General features: G+C 37.4%; 1 protein-coding gene across 2 annotated transcripts in view; it reads right to left on the bottom strand.

Annotated features, from left to right (window-relative positions):
- Positions 1-22,455, bottom strand: part of atp10a (ATPase phospholipid transporting 10A (putative)) — a 168,001-nt gene that overhangs the window by 39,665 nt on the left and 105,881 nt on the right. For both annotated transcript variants that reach the window (XM_062975364.1, XM_008107099.2), the window contains exons 3-7: positions 18,244-18,329; positions 11,715-11,821; positions 11,496-11,627; positions 10,292-10,425; positions 7,177-7,429 (exon numbers count right to left, since the gene is read on the bottom strand). In XM_062975364.1, the coding sequence (XP_062831434.1) occupies positions 7,177-7,429; positions 10,292-10,425; positions 11,496-11,627; positions 11,715-11,821; positions 18,244-18,329 (712 nt within the window). The remainder of the gene's footprint in view (positions 1-7,176; positions 7,430-10,291; positions 10,426-11,495; positions 11,628-11,714; positions 11,822-18,243; positions 18,330-22,455) is intronic.

The raw sequence follows: 22,455 nt of genomic DNA, 5'->3' as shown, positions 1-22,455 counted from the left end.
AAGAGTAAAGTATTGAAACTTTAAATTCATATGGTTCATATTGTGATTCTTAGAATAAATGTAGAGTACATGGAAGGTAAATTAATTGTGCCATTATTATGAGCACTGTTCCCATTCCCATATAGGGAAGATGATTTTTTGGACTCTGCCTCCGAGAATCCTCCACAATCATTTGGCTATTGGGAGACTTTGGGAATTATCATTCACAAAAAGTAACTTTACAAAGCTCTATTCCCACTACAGATTTTACCCTTTTGAAAATAGAATGTAAGTCTAGGAGAAGATGACTCCCCCGGTAATTCATAATGAAGAGAGGAACATAATATAAGAGCAGGGCATATGCTTTATTCCATAAGGCCTTTGATTTAATCTCCAGTTAAAAAGCTATGAAGCTGCAAGACAGACCGTTGACAGAGCCCAGAAAATGAATGAGTTAGCAGTCAGCATATTGGGCTCTATGGACCAATGACTTTGTGCTGAGTTAATAAAGAGCACAGTAAAAAGTATCTTCTTTAATGTATTAAAATCCAGTAATATTCTACATTAACCTGCGGACTTTGGCTCTGACAATCAAGCTGGTGCTGAGCCATCATTTGTCATTGACCACCATGAAAACACATAAAGCAACCATAACTTTGGTTCAAAATACAGTTGACTTTCAGGAAGATGAGCCCCATTCAAGATCTAAACTCACTGATACTGATTACCATTGTACCACCAGGAGGGAACTGCTGTGAGATCAGTCACATCACCAAGGAAGTCTGACTGCAGGAACAGACTGTAGTGTAAGGGTAGGTAGCCTAAGATCCTGGCGTGGTTTCTTAGGATCACAATCCAAGCCTTAAGAATTCTCCAAATGGCAATGTCTCCTTTCCCAAAGCAATTAGTGATATCTAAGGTATTGTACAGGTTCGGTTCCCTTCTGCACCAAATACCTTAACAGCTGTAAGCTAACATACACTGGCATTTTTGGTCCAACGCTTCTGCCTGTGGTCCTACCCATCATTGGAATGTTGCTTCTAATAACTTCTCCAAAATTCAGTTCAGACTTTGGGCTTGAAAACTTCCCCCACACTTGCCATAGATCTAGATCTGATACTAGTCCTTAACCCCCATAATGCTTTCCAGGTTAGATGTTCTTGGTGGTTTAAGAACAGAAACACTATCAACAGGCAGTAACCAGGTCTGAGCAGTCTCCTCCAAAGCTCTATCCAAATGCACCTTGAATGATTTCCCATGACATCCTCATTTTTATTATATAGTACTGACTGGAGTTTGAGCACTAGCACATAACACAGATGAGTCTTAATTGAACATCAACTTTTAATGACTAATATAGTCAAAATAATTAGTTATTTAATTCAGGACATGGCTTTCCTCATTTTCTGGCTCAATGTGACAAGGCTATTACATTCTGAAATAGCTCATAAAATCCACTGGAGCCCATTAGAAAATTCCCTTTGCAGTTCAACCACTCCCTAAAGTGAGCTATATTATCTGCAACACATTCTAGAAAAGACCATGAAAAGAAAAGACTAAAGAACTCTGCAAAGTTGATTAAAAATAAACAAACAAAAGACAAAAAAAACCCACAAGGAAAGGCTTGAAACTTTGCCAAGAATTTTCTACTCAGGATATTAAATTAAAATTAGCAATGAAAGAGGAAAGGGTAGGTCAGAGTGCAATAAATACTACACTCCAAATAGCTGTGTATAATTTTTTTAAGCCATACCCCACAAAGGCTCATAGAAAAGCTCATTAAAGATGAAAATAGCTTACGTCTGGTAGTTATCTATTTATGGACTATCATACTAAGTGGCTGGAGCAATAAAAGGAGCCTTCTTAGCAAGGCATTTGGATCATCATTTCTATAAGCAACCATGTAACTGCAAGGGATTCCACAAGGCATTTGTACTGTTTTTATTTTGAGTCTATCAGAGGCTTATATTTGTGAGCTAATAGAATGTTAGTGGCTTTGTTTGTAATATGATAGGATTCATGTTGTTTGTGGAAATGCGATGACAACTGCATATTTGCTTTATGGATAAGGGAATACCAAAACACACCAGGTGGACATGTTGTGTTGGAGATGGTTCAATACTATGGAACCATAAGACTTTCGTTTGGTGAGGCACCAGCTCTCTTCGGCAGAGAAAGGTACAGATCTTGTAAAACTACAACTCCTGTGAGTCCACAGCATTGGCCCACAACAGATAAAGTAGTATTAACTTGCATTAATTCTACAGTGTAGTTTTAAGTAGCACAGTCAAAATTAAAATAGTGCTTCCATACTGTACGGCAGAGGGTCGACATTAGGAGTGTGATTTGTTGATGGCTTTGGTTCTATGGTTGTATATTTGATTTCGAATAGAATGGGCACATCTTTCTTTTAGCCAATGTAAGCCTTTCCCCAGAGTGTGTTTAAAAGGATTTGACAGTGTGTCATTTAGGTCAGACAGGAATGGACAGACTTCAAGCTTAGTGGAATCTATCCACCAGATGCAAAAGATTTCCACTGACACAGCTAAAGAATTCTGAGTCTGCAGATCTGGTTTCAATGCCACAGATGAATGGATTTTGAACTCCTTTCACACAAAAGTCTAAAATGAGTAACTCTTATTTTTTTTAGTTCAGTGAAACAATTTGAGGTAAGGTGCCTGTCTGTCTGTATGATTTTGTAGTTGCTTTTGAAAAGTATTTGGGATTCATTAATTCTTGTCAGATTGTTCAGTAGAATTGAATCTGTCACCTGTACATCCCTGGCTCAAAAAGCTTCAGGAAAGACTCAACTAGGATCTGTAAAAGATTGTAACAAGTGCACAAGCCAGGCCCTTCTCTTGCTTCTGACTTCATCTCAAGCGTGAATGGTGGGGACGAGGGAGAGAGCCTTCTCGGTAGTGGCCCCTCAGCTCTGGAACTCTCTCTGCAGGGAGATCAGACTGGCACCTACCCTGTCCACCTTTCGCAAAGACCTAAAGACGTGGATGTTCCGGTGCACTTTTGAGTAAGCAGTCCCACCAGATACTCAGCCCGCTTACATCTCATTATCAGTTATTGCACTTTATCACTGTTCCTTACCCTTTATGGTGTTAGTGTTTACTGTGATTGCTCCTCCGTCCCTATTTTTGATCGCCCTTATATCTCCTAGGAGCTCTATTCAGAGTTCTACACAATTTTATCCTTTGAATGTTTAGTTATTATTATTGTCCTGGTTTTAATTCTGTTGATGTGTTTTATTGTTTTATGTAATTATAATGTTTTTCATTGATTGTTCTGTGTTTTTTTAACTTGTGTTGTTGGGCTTGTCCCCATGTGAGCTGCTCCTTGTCCCTTTGGGGAGATGGAGGCAGGATACAAAAATAAAGTTGTTGTTGTTGTTGTTGTTGTTGTTGTTATTATTACATGGCCTTAGTCACATTTTTATAATCACATCAACTTTGGGAATTGGGTTACACTGAGAAACAGGTGATTGGCTCAGAACTGCCCAGTTAGATTTGTGCACGAGGGGGAATTCACCCAGTTCCACTCAATCCAATTCTAACACCTATACCATATTGGTCTCTAAAGTATGGTTGCCTACTTCTCTGGGGTCATTCACTACTACTCATATCTACATCTTCTATCAACACCAGACCTACTCAGGCCCTTTTCTCAGGCATAAAGGGGCACACAAACATGCCACAGCCAACTCCATCCCTTTTGTCATGCCACTGATGCTGGTTCCTGTAAATTCTATACACTGGATTACAATAATCTGCAACCAGAAAACTGCTGTACTCAAGTAGGATCTCTGCACAGTTTATAAATTCAATTTTGCAGATTATCTACATCGTGATAGGAATGAGTACATGCTCCCTGATATGGAAGTCTTCCCTTGGTTCACCCTTATTATTTTAAAAAGTGCATGAGTGACGAGAAAGAAAAGGTGAGAAATGTCCAAGAAGTTTAAAAACTGAGGGTTTTTTTTAAAATAGAAGTTCATGTTATCTACAGAATTCTTTTCCAGCACTAAATTTCAAATGAGTTGATTTTCTTCCTTTTTTATTGTCCAGCTTTCAAAACCATACAATGAAAAGGGAATATGAAATGATGGACAACTCTAACTTTAGTATTCAATTATATATCTAGACACTTCAGGATCTTGTCTAATTCCTTCAGTGATGTCCTTCCAAATCATCGTCTACTTCTGATTTATTGACTGCAATCTTTGCTCTGGTTAATAATTGAACCAAGATATGGGAAATATTAGGCAATTTTAATGTGCTCATTGTCTACTTTAAAGTTATGGATATAGGATCATGGCTATAATGTTTAGCTAAAGATTTTTTTTTTTTTAAAAAAAACCTTGCACACAAACTTGGTAAAAACCACTCCCTCCATGAGATTTTTTTTTTTAAAAAACTTTGTTGGTGCCAATAATATTTTGTTTTTCTCAACACTTGCCAATGGTCAATAAATGAAACAAACTTTAAAAAAGATTTGAGACCTTATAAACACTGTATAATTTAACTAATCCAAAACTAGCTTAATTAATGGTTTTCTCATATGTTTGAAACAGCCCATTGAAATGCAAAGTATGTAAATTCAATTCCACAATTAGAAATGAATCAAGTGTATTTAAAAACTGAATTCTGTCTTCAGCTGAAAAGAATTCACTTGATCCAAAATCCATTTTATTTCTTTGTAAGGAGAGAATGCAAAGCAGGGATCATTATAAAAAATGACGGCTGAGGTTTGTATTCAGATCATTTTCTGGCACAAACAATTCCAGATTTCTTCCTATGAAAAGTCTTTAATATTTAATATTTTTGAATGTGGCAAAACTGACAATATTCTTTTAATAGTTTTTTTTAAAGCAACATATACATGTGAGGTTTGTGTGAAACCAGTTGGACTCCAGAAGCATCAGGAAACTCTTAGGGGTTCCCTGGAATAGTTTATAATTTTATAAATTAATAATTCAAACATGATGATTTGAAGTGACCCTAACAAATCAAACAGCCAGGCCAGGAACAACAAAATTAATTTTAGCAGGGAGAAATGTAAAGTATGTGGCAAACTGGCAGTGGGATCTTATGCTGCAATGCCAGGGTGCTTTGTGTGATAAAGCCCTATGGTTCTAACAACATTTGCTGCCTAACCTATTTATATTTGGATCATCCAGTCCTAGGAACTTAAATGATAGATACAGATGATGACTTCTCATAAATAAGAACAAAGTGAGCTAGGTCTTTGAATTCACCCTTTGTTTGTTTGAGACATAAAATCTCATTGAATCTTAGACAAATATTGAAGAGCATTTAGAAGTTCACCTGATCTGTACTATGACTTTATTCACCACTGTACTGCACTGGGGACATTGTGTTCTTTTCACCTATTCCTCTAAACTCCCAAAAAAGTTTTTTCTATGAACCTTAAATTCCACAAGATGCTATGGTGGGATGGTTGCCAGTGTCAACACTTCTGCTCCTTGACTTTTGATGTTTCTGGACTTTCCCCAAACAGAAGGCTCTTTCTAAAGAGAAATAAATATGCCTGTAGGAACTACTGATGAACTCCTTTTCATAGAAGGCTATTACATAAATAGCATATAAATGCATGTGTGTGTTTCAAAATTCAGTACCTTAGATTCTAATATAAGTTCAGTTTTGGAAGTTTTCAGAAAGAAAATGTCCTGTCCTTTCTTCATGCAGCAGCCATGTACCCAAATCTTCTCTGGCCATGAAGGTGATATAAGGTGTGAGGAGCTGTTGTGGTAAATTGAATTCTAATTCCACACTTAAGGGCATTCATGGCAGGAGAATTTCCTATCCCTTCATTTCTCATTGCAAACCCTATGACTCATCCCATGTTTTTCAGAGAGGCCACAATTGAGAGAGATGGCATTGTTTAGATTGTGGGTGCAGGGGAGAAATGGGTACGAGGAATTAATTTTTGTTAATTAATTTAGTTTAGGATCCAAGCCAGTGAATGTCCCATGAAACAAGAATCTCACTTCAATCTGCCTGATTAGCATGCAATGAAGCCTGAGAGGACTGGGGTCACCTGTACCAAGATGTTTCTAACAGGGAATTAAGATTGTTCATTATGAATTCCAGTTACTTAACCATTTTACTTCATTTACAATTTGGCTGCTTATCTGCCAACATGTTGAAACATACTCTACACTGATATTTCCAAATGCCCTGAATGACTGGCCCCTCACACATCCAGCTGCTAAGAGTTGTTGCCAGTTCTCTAACACCATAGGACTCATGCTCACATGCTTTGTTTAAAAGGGATTAAAATTGTACTTTGAGCAACTGTAAAACATATAGATTAATATTATTATACTGACTACTTCCTTCTAGTGCTTGTCTGGCCACAGCTCTGGAAATCCTAGCAAATTAAGTAATTTCTGGTGATAATAGGGGAAGCAGGTAGGGAACGGGGGTAGAAATTCAGCTACGTCTTAACGCATGGTCCACAAAGTGAAAACTGCTAAAATGGAACTACAAACAGATGCGCTCAGCTTCAACATGTGGGTTGGGTAAATGATAAGTGAACCATGGCAAGTGGTACTATGTGGCCCTATACTTTTTGTTGGATTGCAGCTCTATTGCTGCAATTGTTAAAGAAGATGGGAGTTAAAGATTGTTAAAGAAGATGGGAGTTGCTGCAGCACAGGAATTCAGGCTTGGATCAACTATGGTTATTCCCAGGTTATCCAGACATGCATGACAATATTCTTAAATGCAGGAACAACAGTGACACCTTACACCAAATCAGCCTATTAGTTAGTTCTGCCCAGCCTTTTTACAGCCCTGCCACAGAGATCCTACAGCTTACACATGTAAAGGAATGAACCTGGTACCTTCTACATACAGGATGTGCTCTAACACTGAGCCATAGCATATAAATGATTATATGCCAACTAGTGGTAGCTGTTAATTCTTCTAGCTGACTTTGTGGAAGTGACTTCAGACTAGAGAGCCTGAACTTTGTTGTTGGAATGCTCTTTATTATTAGAATGCCCTAGTGCCACTAGAGTCATAAAGCAATACATAATATTTCTCACAATCATGCAACATGGTCAAATAATTTCAGGTTGTTCATGCATCCCAGACCATAAATTTTGCTTTTAAGGTGAGATTTGTGTTATATGCATTAAATTAAATGGAGAAATATTATACCTACCATTAGCATCATGGGAATATTCTATGCCAGAAACAGTGCATCTCCGGAAAACCATTTTATTTTCAGTAAGAGTCCCAGTCTTGTCTGAAAATATGTACTGTATCTGTCCTAAATCTTCCGTGATATTGAGAGCTCGGCACTGTAGCTGAAGGTCTGTTTCCTCATCATATAAATCCTTATCTTGATGAATAAAGAATACTTGGCATATTTTAACAATTTCAATGGAGACATACAAAGAAATGGGAATGAGAACCTGAAATGCACAAAGACACAAATGTCATTAATGAAGAAACAGACAAGGTGTCATGAAAATTTGTATGACTGAATCAACTTGTGAGGAAAATTGCAATGTGATACTGTACCTTTTTAGAATTTTAGACAGTCTGATTTAAGGCCAACACTGTAAAGTTACAAGAATACCAGCAAAGGTTTACCATGACAGATTAGGAAAGCTATGGAGCAGTTGTAGAGTTGATATCCGTAATTAGACCATATGGTGTTATTATCAAAGCTTGGAGAGAAGAAAATGTTTTCAGGATAATAAGATGAGCTTGAAAGAAGCTAGGAAAAGAAGAAGGAAAGGGGAGTGGAAGGGGGAACAGAAAGCGCAGTCAGAACGGTGCCAGCACAGAAGATTTCGCAAGGGGAAAAAAGTACTTTATCTATAGTATTCTAAAGTAGCTCCCTGTCAAAAGTTGAGGCAAAGGAAGACTGTGCAGAAAAACATTTTTTCTCAACAGAAGTTTTAGTATAAATGAACTTTTTTTGCAGAAATTTCCCCAGATATTCTTTTTATCTATTTTCATGGATTTTCTAAATCCATGCTAAAAACTTTACCTGCAGTGGAGTATTTTCCCCCCTTTGGAATGCATTTTATTTCTCACTGCAGATAATTCTCAATAATATACTGCTTGTGGAGGGGGAATCAAACTTGCAAGTGAGCTACAAAGCACATTCCAATTACATGAAGGGAGACCGCTGCCGTGGAATGTATTAATTGTTCTTTCATGGGTGAGAGTTTCTCCAACTCAGGACAATGAAAAGGAGGAAAGTAATGGTTGGTAAAACAACTAGAAATGAGAGGAATGGCCACTGATGCTCCTGTTAGCCTCAAACAATCCAGCCTGAAATATTTGTTACTATTAGCCACAGCAAACAAATCTTCAAAATTAGAGGGCAGAAAGAGTGATTTTGGCCCTCAAAAAAAGGTTCCCTCCCATCTTTTCTATCTCCATAGAGTAATAAATCCTGAACAACTCTGTTGGCAAAAAAGAACTTGAATCCTACTCAGATTTTATTTTGCTTTCTGGATATTCAGAAGAAAGAAGTAGTATTGACAAAGTCCAGGGATTTGTGGAGCCTCTCGGCTTCTGGCAGTCAATATAACTGACCATGCCAAATGAAGGTCTCTGGGAGTTGTGTCATAGGTAGCATAGTTTGATTGCCAAAAGGCTGTTTTTAGCTGCAAATAAAAGTAAAAGCCAAGTGTATGAGTAAAGTTCTCCTAGAAAGGACAACAGGAGAAATCTGGGTGTGGTGTGGCCTGACCAGGCAGCTAGCCAGGCAGCTAGCTAGCCATGTACTTGATTTTGGGGTGAACTGGCCCTGTCTGTATCTATAGTAAAACTCCAGTGTTAGGACTCTAAAGGTGGAATGGGGGGGGAGCAGTATCTTAAATATTTCTGCCTGTAATCCATACTTCATGGCCAAGGGGCCATCAGGGGAAGAGTTTCTCGAGTGAAAGCACAGCCTTTAAAATGGAAATTGTATCAGATGCAAGTATATTTCAGTACATCATTAAGTTTTTAAATAAAACACCAACATACATTATGTGATATGGGGACTCTGACAAGCTAAACTGTTCTGCTCAGTTCAATCAAGGACAGGGAAAGGGAACACTTAGTTTTTGCCTATTCTCTTTTGACTTAAAGAACATAAAAGATACACAACCCAGATAAGTTCCTAGGTTTTAAAAAATACAGCTCCCCAGAGCATCTGGCTGTAGTATCCAAGATCATGTGTTTATTGCCACTGCAAGGGATCTATCTCATGGATTTTGAGTGCCTACTGAGACTTTTGGTACTGCTTTAGATTTTGTTGTTTTTATTGCCTATTGTTTAGGAGACTCTCAACGGAAACTGTGTTTTGATGTGACTTTTGTTGTCAGCTGTTTTAAGCTTTGTAGAATTAAATGTTTTAAGATCAGCTATAGTTATACACCCATGATATCTAAGATCCCTTTGGAAACTTCAAAGGGCCCAAAATGTTGTGGCTAGATTGCTAACTGCAATCTGATTACAGAAAACATATAGTTCCATTATGGAAACAGCTTCAGTGGTTATCTTTGTTTTCAGTGCAAAATTCAAAGTGTTGTTTATGACTGGTAAACACTATATAGCTTGGGCACAACCTATATTAAAATCTCTCCTTTCCTATAATGAGCCATCCCAAATGTTAAAGTTTAAGGACTTTCTCTCCATACTGCCATCATCACAGTTCCATATTGTGAAAACATGGAGGAGAGACTTCTCAGTGGCTGCTTCCAATCTGTGGAATTACCTCCCACAAGAGAGTAATTTGGCACCCACTCTGCTGTCTTTCTGGCAAAAATCTTTTTATTTACACAGTCTTTTGATTCTTAAAATGTAAGGCAGAAGCTTTGCATGCAGTGTAGCTGGCTTTTATCTTTGATCATTTATGTTACATTTCAACCATGCTTACGCTGTTTTGAACAATGTGCTTTCAAGCTAATTCTTTATTTAATTGCATTTTGAACTTTTGCAAAATAAGATTATAGCATGAATTTGTTTTAAATTATTGTAAGCAAGCATGAGTCCCATGTCAGGAGAAACAAGGGGAATTAATTAATTCAATAAGAAAAGTGGTTGACCCTTGGACAATATCCTTTTTATAATGGAATTCTATACAGATCTATTCAAAATAAACTCCTCAAATTCAATGGGACTTACTTCTAAGTGAGAGTGCATCTGATTGCAGCCTTCTCTGGCCAGATGGATTTTTTTTTTTTAAAAAAAATATTTTTTAGCACTGGGTAAATGTAAATGTGTTTGCAAAGGCAACTGTAAGCTATCTCAGTAACATGCTGCTGGGTTACCTGAAAAACTATAATCATTGTCAAAAATAAATACACTGCAGCTTCAACTGGAGACCAGTATTTTCCATTGCGACCTGGGACATCAAAGACAGGCTTTCGTTTGTCATCGTATTGCCAGACCCAGATTCCATGACCTGCAAAACAGGTGGGAGCAGGTGGGAGAAATAGAAATACAAATTAAACATCAAGTGGAAAAGTCAACATGATTCACTTACATGCTTTTCCCCTCAGAGATAATATTATTGTGCTCTTTCTTGCACTTCTGTGCTATTACTGAGAAGCATTTCTCTTTTTTAAAAAGGTGTTCTGAACATGAGAAATAAAAGCATATTGCTTTTAACATGTTCAGAAATGAGGAAATTGGGTGCAACACATTTATTTGTTTTAAACTGTACAGGTTGTTTTCAGGGTGCCCCTCCTCAAACTGGTAAAGTCTGCGAATTCAGGGCAATTGCTGTGGTGGTTAGAAAAATGGACTTGGACCACTGATTTATGGGTTCTAGTCCCCATGGAGCTAATGAAACTCACTGGTTGACTTTGAGCTAATTGCATTATCTAATGAAACTCCCTGGTTGACTTTGAGCTAATTGCATTATCTAAGCCTGACCTACCTCACAACATTGTTGTGAGGGAAAAGAGCAGAGAAGGAAAGTCATGTATACCTTCTTGATGTAATTGATGAAAAGCTGGCATATAAATATAACAATCAAATAAACAAGGTTAATATAAACAATATGAAGTTATTCCTTATAAAGAAAAGTCCATCTATAGAAGTAACTCCTCTAATAACTTAAAGGCTGAACACAACACTTTTTGTGAAACAAGGAGCCCTGTCTCCAAATGCACAGCTACTTGCCTATGTTGGCGTTATCTCCTGCCAGCTATTGGATACCACAGAGATAAGTATCTGACTATTTCAAACACACAAATGTGCAGAACACTTTTTGAACAACAACTCCCAAGTCCCCCATGGCCAGCATACTTACTGGCTAATGTTGTGTATAAATTTTAAATATGGTAAGAAAATTATGCTTCTCTTAACTTAAGTTTCATCCAGCGGATCTAATTCTAAAAATATGAAATAAATCACACTGACTATGCTTGTTGTTAGAAGTGAATTGTCAGCATGGTCTGTAATTTTTAAGTTATTATTTCCTTGATTTCCATAGTTTATGCTCCAAAACTGAAAGTTAGGGAAACTCACCAAGAGCGGAAAACAAACACATTGTGATAAGTATGAGGACACACCAAAGGACATCGACATTCATTTGTCTTTCCAGCTTACTGCGCTTGTAACGTGGTCCACTGTTATTCAACAAGGCTTTTGTGTCATGCCCTGCCAAAGGAATTGCATTACATTATCTAATTGAAGGGGAGATCAAAAGAAATGCAGGGTAAAATTACAAAGGAAAGTATTTCTTACCTGCATAGATTACTATTCCTGAGACCTCTTCTGTATTTCTAATGGTACATCCACGTAACAAAAGATTTTCTTTATACAGCGCCATTTTCTTCCCACTTTTATGCACGCTGCAGAAGTAAAGGCACAACAAATTATTTATAAATTGCTGTTATTAACTATGGAGGAGGACACATTTAAATTCTCAAAGACATCTAAGAAGGACAGAAAGATTAGACTTGGCATCATTATAGTGGGTGTAAAAACAAATAACAATAATTCTCACTCTTCTTCACAGAAGCACTTCAGTAGAGTTTTTCATAATTTCACATGGATTTTTTTCCTTCCACCTTGATGAATATGAAGTGGGAAGAACATTTAATAATTTCTAAAACCTTGCAGTTACGCTTCTGAATGTGAGGAAATTATTGCTTTTTAATAATGCACACTGTAACTCATTCTGAAGTGTTTTCAGTCCCATTGCCTTCATTGTTATGATTTATTTAGAAACTCAGAGAGATAAACAGATAGAAAGGAATATAGATAGCTAAAATAAATGAAAAGCTCTTAGTAAGTGAAATAATGTCCTCTTATATTAACTGCCGACTATCAGTTATCCTTGCTTACTGTGTCAGCAGAAACATGAGGAACTTGTATTTGTGAGATGACACGGTTGCCAAGGTAGTTTGAGCCTTGAGAAAAAAAATATACATACATGGCAGATACAGAAAAAAGATGACCGGTAATAGGTTTTCGTACACTTTTCCCCAAAGAGATGTGAAGTTGTCAGTAGTGCAAAATTCTGCATGTTTGCATCAGTCAGGCCAGAAGTGTTCCACTCTAAATCATCCATACTAAGAGCAGTCCTAGTTCCCACAAGGCCGAAACAGCACCAGAGACATGAGCAGGTTTGATGAAAACTTGGGTTTGCAAGAAACAACTAACCAACCTCTAGTTGCCCTGTCCATTCCCCAACCTAAACAGCCAAATGACAACAGAACAAAAAACACTGACTGACTGTTGAAGGATGGGAACAGAAAACCCCAGTGCAACTGGTAAAGGAATAGAATAGCTTGTAAGAGAGAATGAATTTATATTTTACAGGATCTGGAATAGGTGGATAACAAAAAGCTCTCTGTTGCTGCAGAAGACTAACTCGTTTTTTAATAGTCACAGATAACAAACTAATTGTGAGATGTTGTTGATCACAGCTACTTTCTAAGAATCACAATGCTTTATGCTTTTTATTCCTGTTTTCAGCCCCAAATTATCAAAAGTATTTGTGGGGCCTGATTAAAGCAAGATAAAAAGTGATGTCAAGGGATGCATCTATAACCTAAGTGTGAGCTGCTATTGACCATAGCTACTTTCTAAGAATCCCAGTATTTTTAATTTTCTTATTCCTGTTTTCATCCCCTAATTATAATAAGTATATGTGAGACCTGTTAAAGTAAGATAAAAAATGAGATCAAGGAGTGCATCTGCACTGTAGAATTAATGCAGTTTGACACCACTTTAACTGCCATGGCTCAATGCTATGGAACCCTGGGATTTGTAGTTTAGTGAGGCACTAATGTTCTTTCTCAGAGAAGGCCTTGTAGAACTACAATGGCCATGATTCCATATCATTGAGCCATGGTAGTTAATTTTACAGTGTAGGTGCAACCAAGGAAAGGTGCTTTGAATGCAATTCCCTGCTTCTTGGCAGGGGGTTGGACTGGATGGCCCATGAGGTCTCTTCCAACTCTACTATTCTATGATTCTATGATTCTATGATTTCATGAGCCTTTCCTTGGTTGCATATGGGTTAGCTCTTCTACTAATTTGTCTGATACAGACATTTTATAGGGTTCAATCATAGCATAATAATAAATGAAGGCTCAAGAATACTAATTTTTGATCAGAACAAAGATAAGAACAGAGTATGACTCAAACTTTCTCAGGGAAATCTAATCATATCTTTGCTTCAAATCACATGATAGTTTAGAGAACCTCAGAAAGAGGCTGCTGGCTATGACCCTTTTGTCCTGAATGCCTGACTGACATCGTTTGGAGTTTTCCCCTATGCTTCTTTTCGTCAACACAGAGATGATAGATACTGTAGCACTGCACTGATATTAGCTGTTCTTTGCCAGATTGGTCAAATGCGCCAAAAAGAATACATTAAAATGGAGAACTGATGGCAGTCATTTTGAAACTATTTATACATTAAACATTTCTGTTCGAAAATTGCCAGTAGTTATGTTTTTACATATTTTTTAACTGGGCCATTTTCAGGGGAACATATTTCTCAAGAGAACTGAATTCTTGCTAGAGCAACAAAGCAAACTGTAAATGTCTGAAAAGATAAATATGGATGGCTATTTACCGTTCTGTCAGAAATACACTGATATCATTAAAGTATGCATTTCTATAAATGCTTTCAGAAAATATTCAAAACATTACCAAAGTTATTCAATGTCAAATAGCAAGTATATGTCTCAAGATAAATTGAGTGTGAATGCTGTAAAAACATTCACTCACAAACAGTTAATAATATTTTTCAGTTAATAATATTGCTTTCTATGCAGCTCAAATAAGTCCAGATCAGATGATAAAATCCAAAGAAGATTTAAATCACACATTGGCACCAACATGTTCTCTTTAACTTTAAAGAATCACAACACCATAATTTGAATTTTTAGACTATAACACCCAGATTCTAGAAAGAGGCACAATGATCATTTGTAAACTATAAAAAACAAAGGTACAATTATTATTTGATAACTATAAGGTGTTTGTGGAAGGTGTGTAGACATGCAGATGTGTCCGCCAGATGCAAAAGCTGTTGACAGTCACAGAGCTATACCCAGGAGTTGTTAGAAAGAGGGTGGGAAGCAATTTAAAATCATGATAAAGGTACCACCAATGGCAATGGATAATGTAGTTTTGAAATCCTGGCAGTAAGATGTACATTGATCAGCATTTTATTCCTATGTAAGACCCACTGAAACAATGAGTTTTACATGTGTGTTGGTTCATTATTCTAAAACACAGACCATCAAAAATAACTTTCTTGGTATCTTCATTTTTTAGGCCTGTTTCTGGGGTCATTTGGGGGCACTGATTCAGAAAATTGCTTTGGATATACCTTATCAGCACTAGTTTCTTAGATATGGTTATCATGATTTTTACAGGTGAGCAGATGAAGACTGATATATGGCATATCTTCTGTTTCTCAAAAACTAGACCTTATAGGGGAAAACTGGTGCCATTTTTGGAATCAGCAAGTCAAATATACCCAGAAACGGTTAATATTTGAGGCACCAAAATATGTGTTGGTCAGTATTTCAATAGGCTATTCTTGGATTCAGAATGACATCTTTGGAAATGCTCTCCTTTACTCATGCTGCCCAGTCTAGACCGTAAATAAGGGATTTCAGTACATGGCTAAAACAATGGTTGAAGGGATTAAGAATTTGCTAATCCATATTAGTGGAGTATCGGTATTAAGATAACCAAAAGGGTTATAAGAAATGTGCAAATTGAAAAATACCAAGATGTTTGAGATATCAGGTAGCAATGAAAGTCATAAACTGCAGGTTGGGGTCTGGACTGAAATTTTAAAAATAGATTGAATTGAAATGCTATTCACTCAATTAAATGTTTGGGTGCAGTTTAGGACAGCAAAATGGAAGTATTTCTTCACACAACATGTCATTACGCAATCTGTTTCCTCAAGATGTGGCAATACCCTTACTTTGGATAGATTTGAAAGATACAGTTGGGGAGAGAACAGCCTAGTTGCTTTCAAGCCCTTTTATGGGATTACTGGAGACTTTGAGTTGATAGCTTTGGGAAAAGGATGATGGACAAGATGGAACCCTGATATAATCCAGCATAATAGCTCTTGTGTTTACATTAACACAAAGACTTTAATATTCTCATACGAGCAAAATAGTTGGAGATTTAGCCCAAGGAATGAAAAAGAATTCCTTCATTCTACCGACTGATGTCATTGACCTAGAAGAAGCAGACCTGTGTTGAGCTTTAACAGCCTTTCCATGTACATTTTTGTTTTAACATATCTTCCTAAAATGGTTTGTCTTTGTTTCATAATTTATTAACTTGTTCAATTTATCTAATGGTCTTGAGTTTAATTTCCTCTATGTACTAGTCCTCTGAAGTACTTTCACTTCAAACTTTTCACAGATCTTGCCTTCATTCTGTCCTGAGCCACTGCTGAGTACAGAAGCATTAGACTAACAGATTCATGCTATCAGTCATATGAGTTCATTAGTGCATTTGCTTTTTGCTAATAGTGATGTTTGAGAGGTTTGGCTTTTGTGAATTTTGATACAAACTGACCTGATGTACAGCTCTTAGACTAATTTATGGAGCAAACTATAATTACTCTACAGATTACACATATAGTAAGGTAATGCTTAGTTCCAAAATATATTTGATGCATGCAAAATACATGTGTCACTTATTGTTTATGGTTCTTCTCTTTTAAAATTATATCCTATGCTTTTAAAATATATAGCAAAGCAGTTCATAATACAAAACAGAGTAAATACAGTAGCTGAGATAAAGTTATTGGGAGTTTGCTTAATCTCAATGGAGAGAACATCCACATAGTGGGCGTGGGTGGGTCACAACAGAATTAGCCCATTCTTTGCATAACAACTAAACACTAGGCCACAGTATATACATGTATTTACTCAAAACTAATGTGACATTGAATCTAATGCGCACCTCAATTTTCAAAATCCTGAAACTCAAAAAAGTATTTACCATACTAAAAAGATAAAGGTATAGGTTTTCCCCTGACGTTAAGTCCAGTCGTGACCAACTCTGGGGGTTGGTGCTCATCTCCATTTCTAAGCCAAAGAGCCGGCGTTGCCAGTAGACACCTCCAAGGTCATGACTGCATGGAGTAACGTTACCTTCCTGCCGGAGCGGTACCTATTGATCTACTCACATTTGCACGTTTTCACACTGCTAGGTTGGCAGGAGCTGGGGCTAACAGCGGGCGCTCATTCCGCTCTCGGGATTTGAACCTGGCACCTTTTGGTCCGCAAGTTCAGCAGCTCAGCGCTTTAACACTGTGCCACCAGGAGCCCCATTCACCATATTACGTGAATCTAATGCACACCCTAATTTTAGGAAGGTAATTTAGTAAAAAAAAGTGTGGATAAGAATTGAGTAAGTATGATATTTTAGGAGAAACCCCATACACTTAATTTAAAAAAATTACATTCGTGTTGAAAATTCATCACATTAATTGTTTCTTTTATGAAAGACTATTGGATTAATGGAGAAAGTAGTATGTTTGGCTGTCAAACCTGTCCCTAGTGATACATTTTATAGATGGATCATTTAGAAGAACTATTTGTTAATTTAAGTAGCCTTTCTCAAGGGAAAAAGCAAAAAGGAGTAGTCAGCTAGCTATTCCAGGCTGTTCAGGTCTTATCAATAACAGAACAGCCAATGAAGGGTTTCTTTTATATAACATAAAATCAGCAAAAATCCTGTTTTTCATGGCCAGACTCTAGCTAGCTTGAAGCCACTACTTGTGTTGCAGCAAGATGCATATTTTATAACTACTTCAAAAATACAAATTTATATAAAAACCATATTTAAAATTGCACATGATTACAGAAAGAAAATAGGCTTTTTTGTCTGTTTGTTTTTGACATATGGAGTCAGCATGGTATAGTGTTTTGAGCATTGGACCACGACTCTGAAGACTGCGATTCAGATTGTTGCCTGGCTATGGAAACCCACTTGGTGATGTCAGGTTAAGTTATGCTCACTTAGGGTTGCATCTACACTGTAGAATTAATGCTGTCTGACACCACTTTAACTGTTATGGCTCAATACTATGTAATCCTTAGAGTTGTAGTTTGGTGAGGCACCAGCACTCTTTGGTAGAGAAGGCTAAAAGGCCTTGTAAAACTACAACTTCCATGATTCATAGCACTGAGCAATTGTAGTTTAAGTGGTGTCAAACTGCAATAATTTTACAGTGTAGATACACCCTTAGTCTCAGAGAAAGGGAAAGACAAATTCCATCTGAACAAATGTTGCTAAAATGGGCTCATGATTGACCTTAGGGTTGCCATAAATCAGAAACAACTTCAAGTCGAACAACAATAATGAATACACTTCAAATGGACATGGACAGAAAATAGATAAAGCCATCTTTCCTTACTTTCTTTAAGGTAATTTCAGTTGGCTCTCTCTCCACCTACATACATGTTTGTGAATTGAAAAAACACACGGTTGTCTTCATTTTCAATCCATGATGACCCTATGAGTGAGGACCTACAAGACTGTACTATTAACAGTCCTGCTCAGATCTTGCAAACTCCAGGTCATGGCTTCCTAGACCGAGTCAATCCCTCTGGAATGTGGTCTTTCACTTACTACTTTCAGCTTTACCAAACTTTACAGTCGTCTCCACTGAGTCATGTATTATGTCCACCAAACTCTTGGCTTTATAAATAAATGTTTCAGAAACCTATAGAGCAACATTTCATGAATAGATGAAATTTCTGGTTATACTCACATGAAGCCTCGAAACCTACTAAGGTCATTATTTGGTTCTTCACATTCAATGATGCTAGTAAACTTCAATGGGTCAAATTCAGAGTCCTGGAATGAAGAAAATAATAGAGTGAAACTACTAGCAGAACACTTGAAGGAAAAATAATTATGATTAATTTGACTAATGGTGTCATCTACAAATGGTAAGTGTTTTTGTTCTGTAACCAATCTAAAATATTCTTCTTATTTGTCTCACCTGGGAGTCTAGGTAATAGCCCCTGACTTCAAAAGTTATTCTTTAAAAAGAGATAAAACGGCTCCTTATTTGTGTATAAAATGACAACATTAGGAACCTGAAAAGGAAGTTTCCTCTATAATCCATCCAGCTCTAATGCTAGTTTATTCTAGAAGTGTTCAGGATGCTATTGCACATAGATAACATGTCCTGCATGACTGTGGTGGCTGGGGACTCCCATGCAATGACCCTCCCATATTTTAGTCCAAACTTAAAAGAAGTTTCATATGCTACTGCATTAATTTTATGGTTGGGCTACAGTGACTTCAATAGTAACTTTATTTTATTTATATGCAGACACCTCCCTAAGGCATCTTGTGAAAACAATAAATTTAAAAAATACACCCTACCCAATGTAAAAACAATAAAAAAACATGTAATACATTTTAAAAACAATTGAAAATGTACAAAAGTGAAAAGATATATAAAACATGCCTAATAAAACCCAACCCTGCTGATACAATAAAACCCAACCCTGCTGATACAATAAAAGCTTGCGGAAATAAAAGGTCTTCAACTGTTAGCAAAAGAAAAGCAGGGAAGGAGTCAGCCTAGCCTTCCATGGAAGGGAGTTCCAGAAGGTGGGAGCGGTCACTGAGAAGGCTCTCTCTCATGCCCTCACCAAGTGAGCCTGCAATGGTGGCAGTTCAGACTAAAATTTGGGTCACATTTACTACCCAGATCACTTTGAAGCCACCAGCTGAACTGTGTCAAAGAACCATGCCCTCCAGTCACAGCATGTACTTTCAGAAGGGATGTACTCCCATCTTCTTCACCACCTTCATGCAAAAGTAAGATTCAGTGTCAAAGAAGAGTATGAAGAGGCCACCAAATTCCTAGGGAACACTGAATGACATCTCTGAGTACACCAAGAATCATTTAAAACTAAACTGGGACTATATAGATTGATCAGTATTGTGCAAATATCTAGTAATTAAACCAACATCCCTGGGCTTAGTAATAAGTCAGGCTGAAGCTGAAAATTTCAGACCAGAGTTAATTTCTTGTCTTGTATTATACAAAGTGCAATGCTAGGAACACTCAGCAAGAGGCAAAACTCATGGAACTCCAGGGGATTTTTACTACACCATCACTGGTTTAGTGATAGCTCCCATGCAAGGGGGTAGTGAATTTGCTTCAGATTTTAGCCTGAAATTTCAAGTAGCTTTCCAAGATAATGAAGCCTATTCTCAAATTAGGTTCAGCACATTAGACAGCTCCCTTAAAGTTAATATAAAATCTAGCTTCATGTCTCCACTGATATGGTAATCCACAGTAGCCCCTGCATTTATCTATTTGTTTGATTTGTAAGCCACTTGTAAAACACATTCTGCTGATACCATCAGTTTGCAAATCATTAAGTCGCATAACAAAATAACAATTGTAATTAGAAAATATACTATAATTTTACATTCAAAGGCAGCAGGAAAATATGATTTAAAAGCACATGTTACATTTAAAGCAAAGAGGAAAAGTTGGAAACAAATTGAAAATAAAATAAAGTATATAAAACAAAGAATTATATCATAGATGCACCAGAACACAAATCAACCTATTCAGAACCAACTTGCAAAAGACTTCAATCCCTCATTGGGCCACTTTCACATCAAAAGCAAGCTGGTATTAAAATGCAGATCTTGCATGTACTTGATTTTGCCCTTCCTTGAAGTTTTGAAAACACTTTCTTCACCAAGGAAAGATGCATTAGGGAACAGATTGAGTTTTACTTCCCCACAGTCCTTTTGAATATGCAAGATACTGAATATATGGGTAGATACTTCAAATATGGTAGTGTTTGAGTGCTGGACTAGGACTCTGATGACCAGGGTTCAAAGTCCTGCTCAGCTGTGGAAATCCATTGGGAAAATCACGTTCTTTTAACCTCAGTGGAAGGCAATTTTATGTTATTTATTTATTAGACTTGTATACCGCTACTCCCAGTTTGGCTCGGAGCGGTTTACAGAAATAGATTAAAACAATACACTTAACTTTAAAATAACAATAAAAACAACAATAAAAACAGACATAGCCCCGAGTTTTTCACCCATTGAAAGCATGTCAGAAGAGAAAGGTTTTGCAGGCTTTCTGAAAGGCAAGTAGGTCTCGGATAGCTCGAGTTTCAACTGGCAAGGCATTCTATAAATGAGGGGCTACAATTGAGAAGGCTCTCTGCCTAGTGGAAGACAAATGATAAGTCCGTATGTTAGGGACTTCAAGCAAATTTGGTCGTCGGACCGAAGTAATCTCTGGGGTTGGTAGGGGGATAAACGGGCCCTCAGGTACACCGACCACAAACCATGTAAGGCCTTAAAGGTTAGAACCAGTATCTTGAAAGTAATCCGGTACTCAATCGGTAGCCAGTGCAGCTGTTGTAGAATTGGGGTGATACGCCACCTCGCCGGCACCCCGGTGAGAAGACGAGCCGCTGTATTTTGCACCAGCTTCAGTTTCCGGATCACTGACAGAGGAAGGCCAATGTAGAGGGCGTTACAGTAGTCAAGCCTCGAGATGACCGTCGCCTGGATCACCGTAGCCAGGTCGTTCCTAGATAGGTAGGGAGCCAGTCGCCTAGCCTGACGTAGATGGAAAAACACAGATCTGCTCACAGCAGAGACCTGGGCCTCCATTGTGAGCAGAGGGTCCAATAAGACACCAAGACTTTTTACAGAAGATGACAGACATAGTGTCTCGCCATCCAGGGTAGGCAGCTCTGCAAGCCATCTCTGGACAAATCTTGTAAAGAAAATCTAGTGTTTGTCTTAGGGTTGCCATAGGTTGGAAATGACTTGAAGGTACACATCAACAAAAAAGAAAGAACATACAGTACTGATTTCCTATATCCTTAGGGAATATGTTCCAATACACACACACACACCATAGATACCTGAAACAATGAATAATAGAAAAATTAGTATTTTGACTATACCTGGGTGAGACACATACCACAGAACGACAATGGAGGGCCCAAGAGTCCCATAAATGCCTCTGGGTGGATATTTTTTTGAAGTGTAGGTAACTGAAGCCATCAGTATTGAATCCATTGATAAGGGAGTTGCACTGTACTATCTTTAAAAAATGGAAATATCTATTTCTGCTGTACAGAGGGTTTCTGCAATAAGGCATGTTCAAAATAAAAATTGAGTTGGTTTTGTCCAGGCAAGCTACAAATATTGTTTCTCTCCAAATCATTAGTAGGTTTTCAGTGTTTCAAGCTCAAGCAAAGCCACACTGCCGTCTGGGAGAACACAGATCAATACATTCTCAATTAGGACAATGTTAATACAAGCCTCCTGAAAATATAATCAGGGCCTCCTTAATTGCTTCATGCTGGCTCAGATAAATTAATCCTGTACAGTAAATTAGGCACATACAGTAGGATGCTTCTTTCCTAATTAACATTTAAAATTCTTCTTGATTCCCTAACTAATTAGGCTCAAGCTGGTACTTGCACTGCCTGCTTATATGGAACATTTACCCACTATTATAAGGAGTTATCATTGGACTTCCACAGCTGAGCAAATATCTTTTTTGTTTAGACATGGAAATTTAAATACTACATTTGTTCAGCTACAATCATGCTAATGAATTTTTTTCTGAAATATCAGGTTTGGGAAGAAGGATGTTGCATGAACAATTAGCCATTGGTTTTCCATTCATTGCACACGGCTTTCACACTGATCCTGAAAGTGGCACTGTTTGAATTGTTTATTGTACCAGCCATAGGTCATGAAATCAAATAATGTATAACTTTTAAAAGTACAATAAACACTTTACAATATAAACATTAAAACTTATTCCATATATTGGCTCTCTAAAATTACAGTAGCAGTGTAATTTCCCAAACTATCTCCATTTCCACTTGATCAACTTGAGACAATGGTCAGATATGGGAGATTGAACAGCATCCCTTATAGTGAACAAATTTATATCTGCGGAGCA

Source organism: Anolis carolinensis, chromosome 3, assembly GCF_035594765.1.
Source record: "Anolis carolinensis isolate JA03-04 chromosome 3, rAnoCar3.1.pri, whole genome shotgun sequence".
Lineage (NCBI taxonomy): Eukaryota > Metazoa > Chordata > Lepidosauria > Squamata > Dactyloidae > Anolis > Anolis carolinensis.
This window is presented reverse-complemented; position numbering and strand designations above follow the sequence as displayed.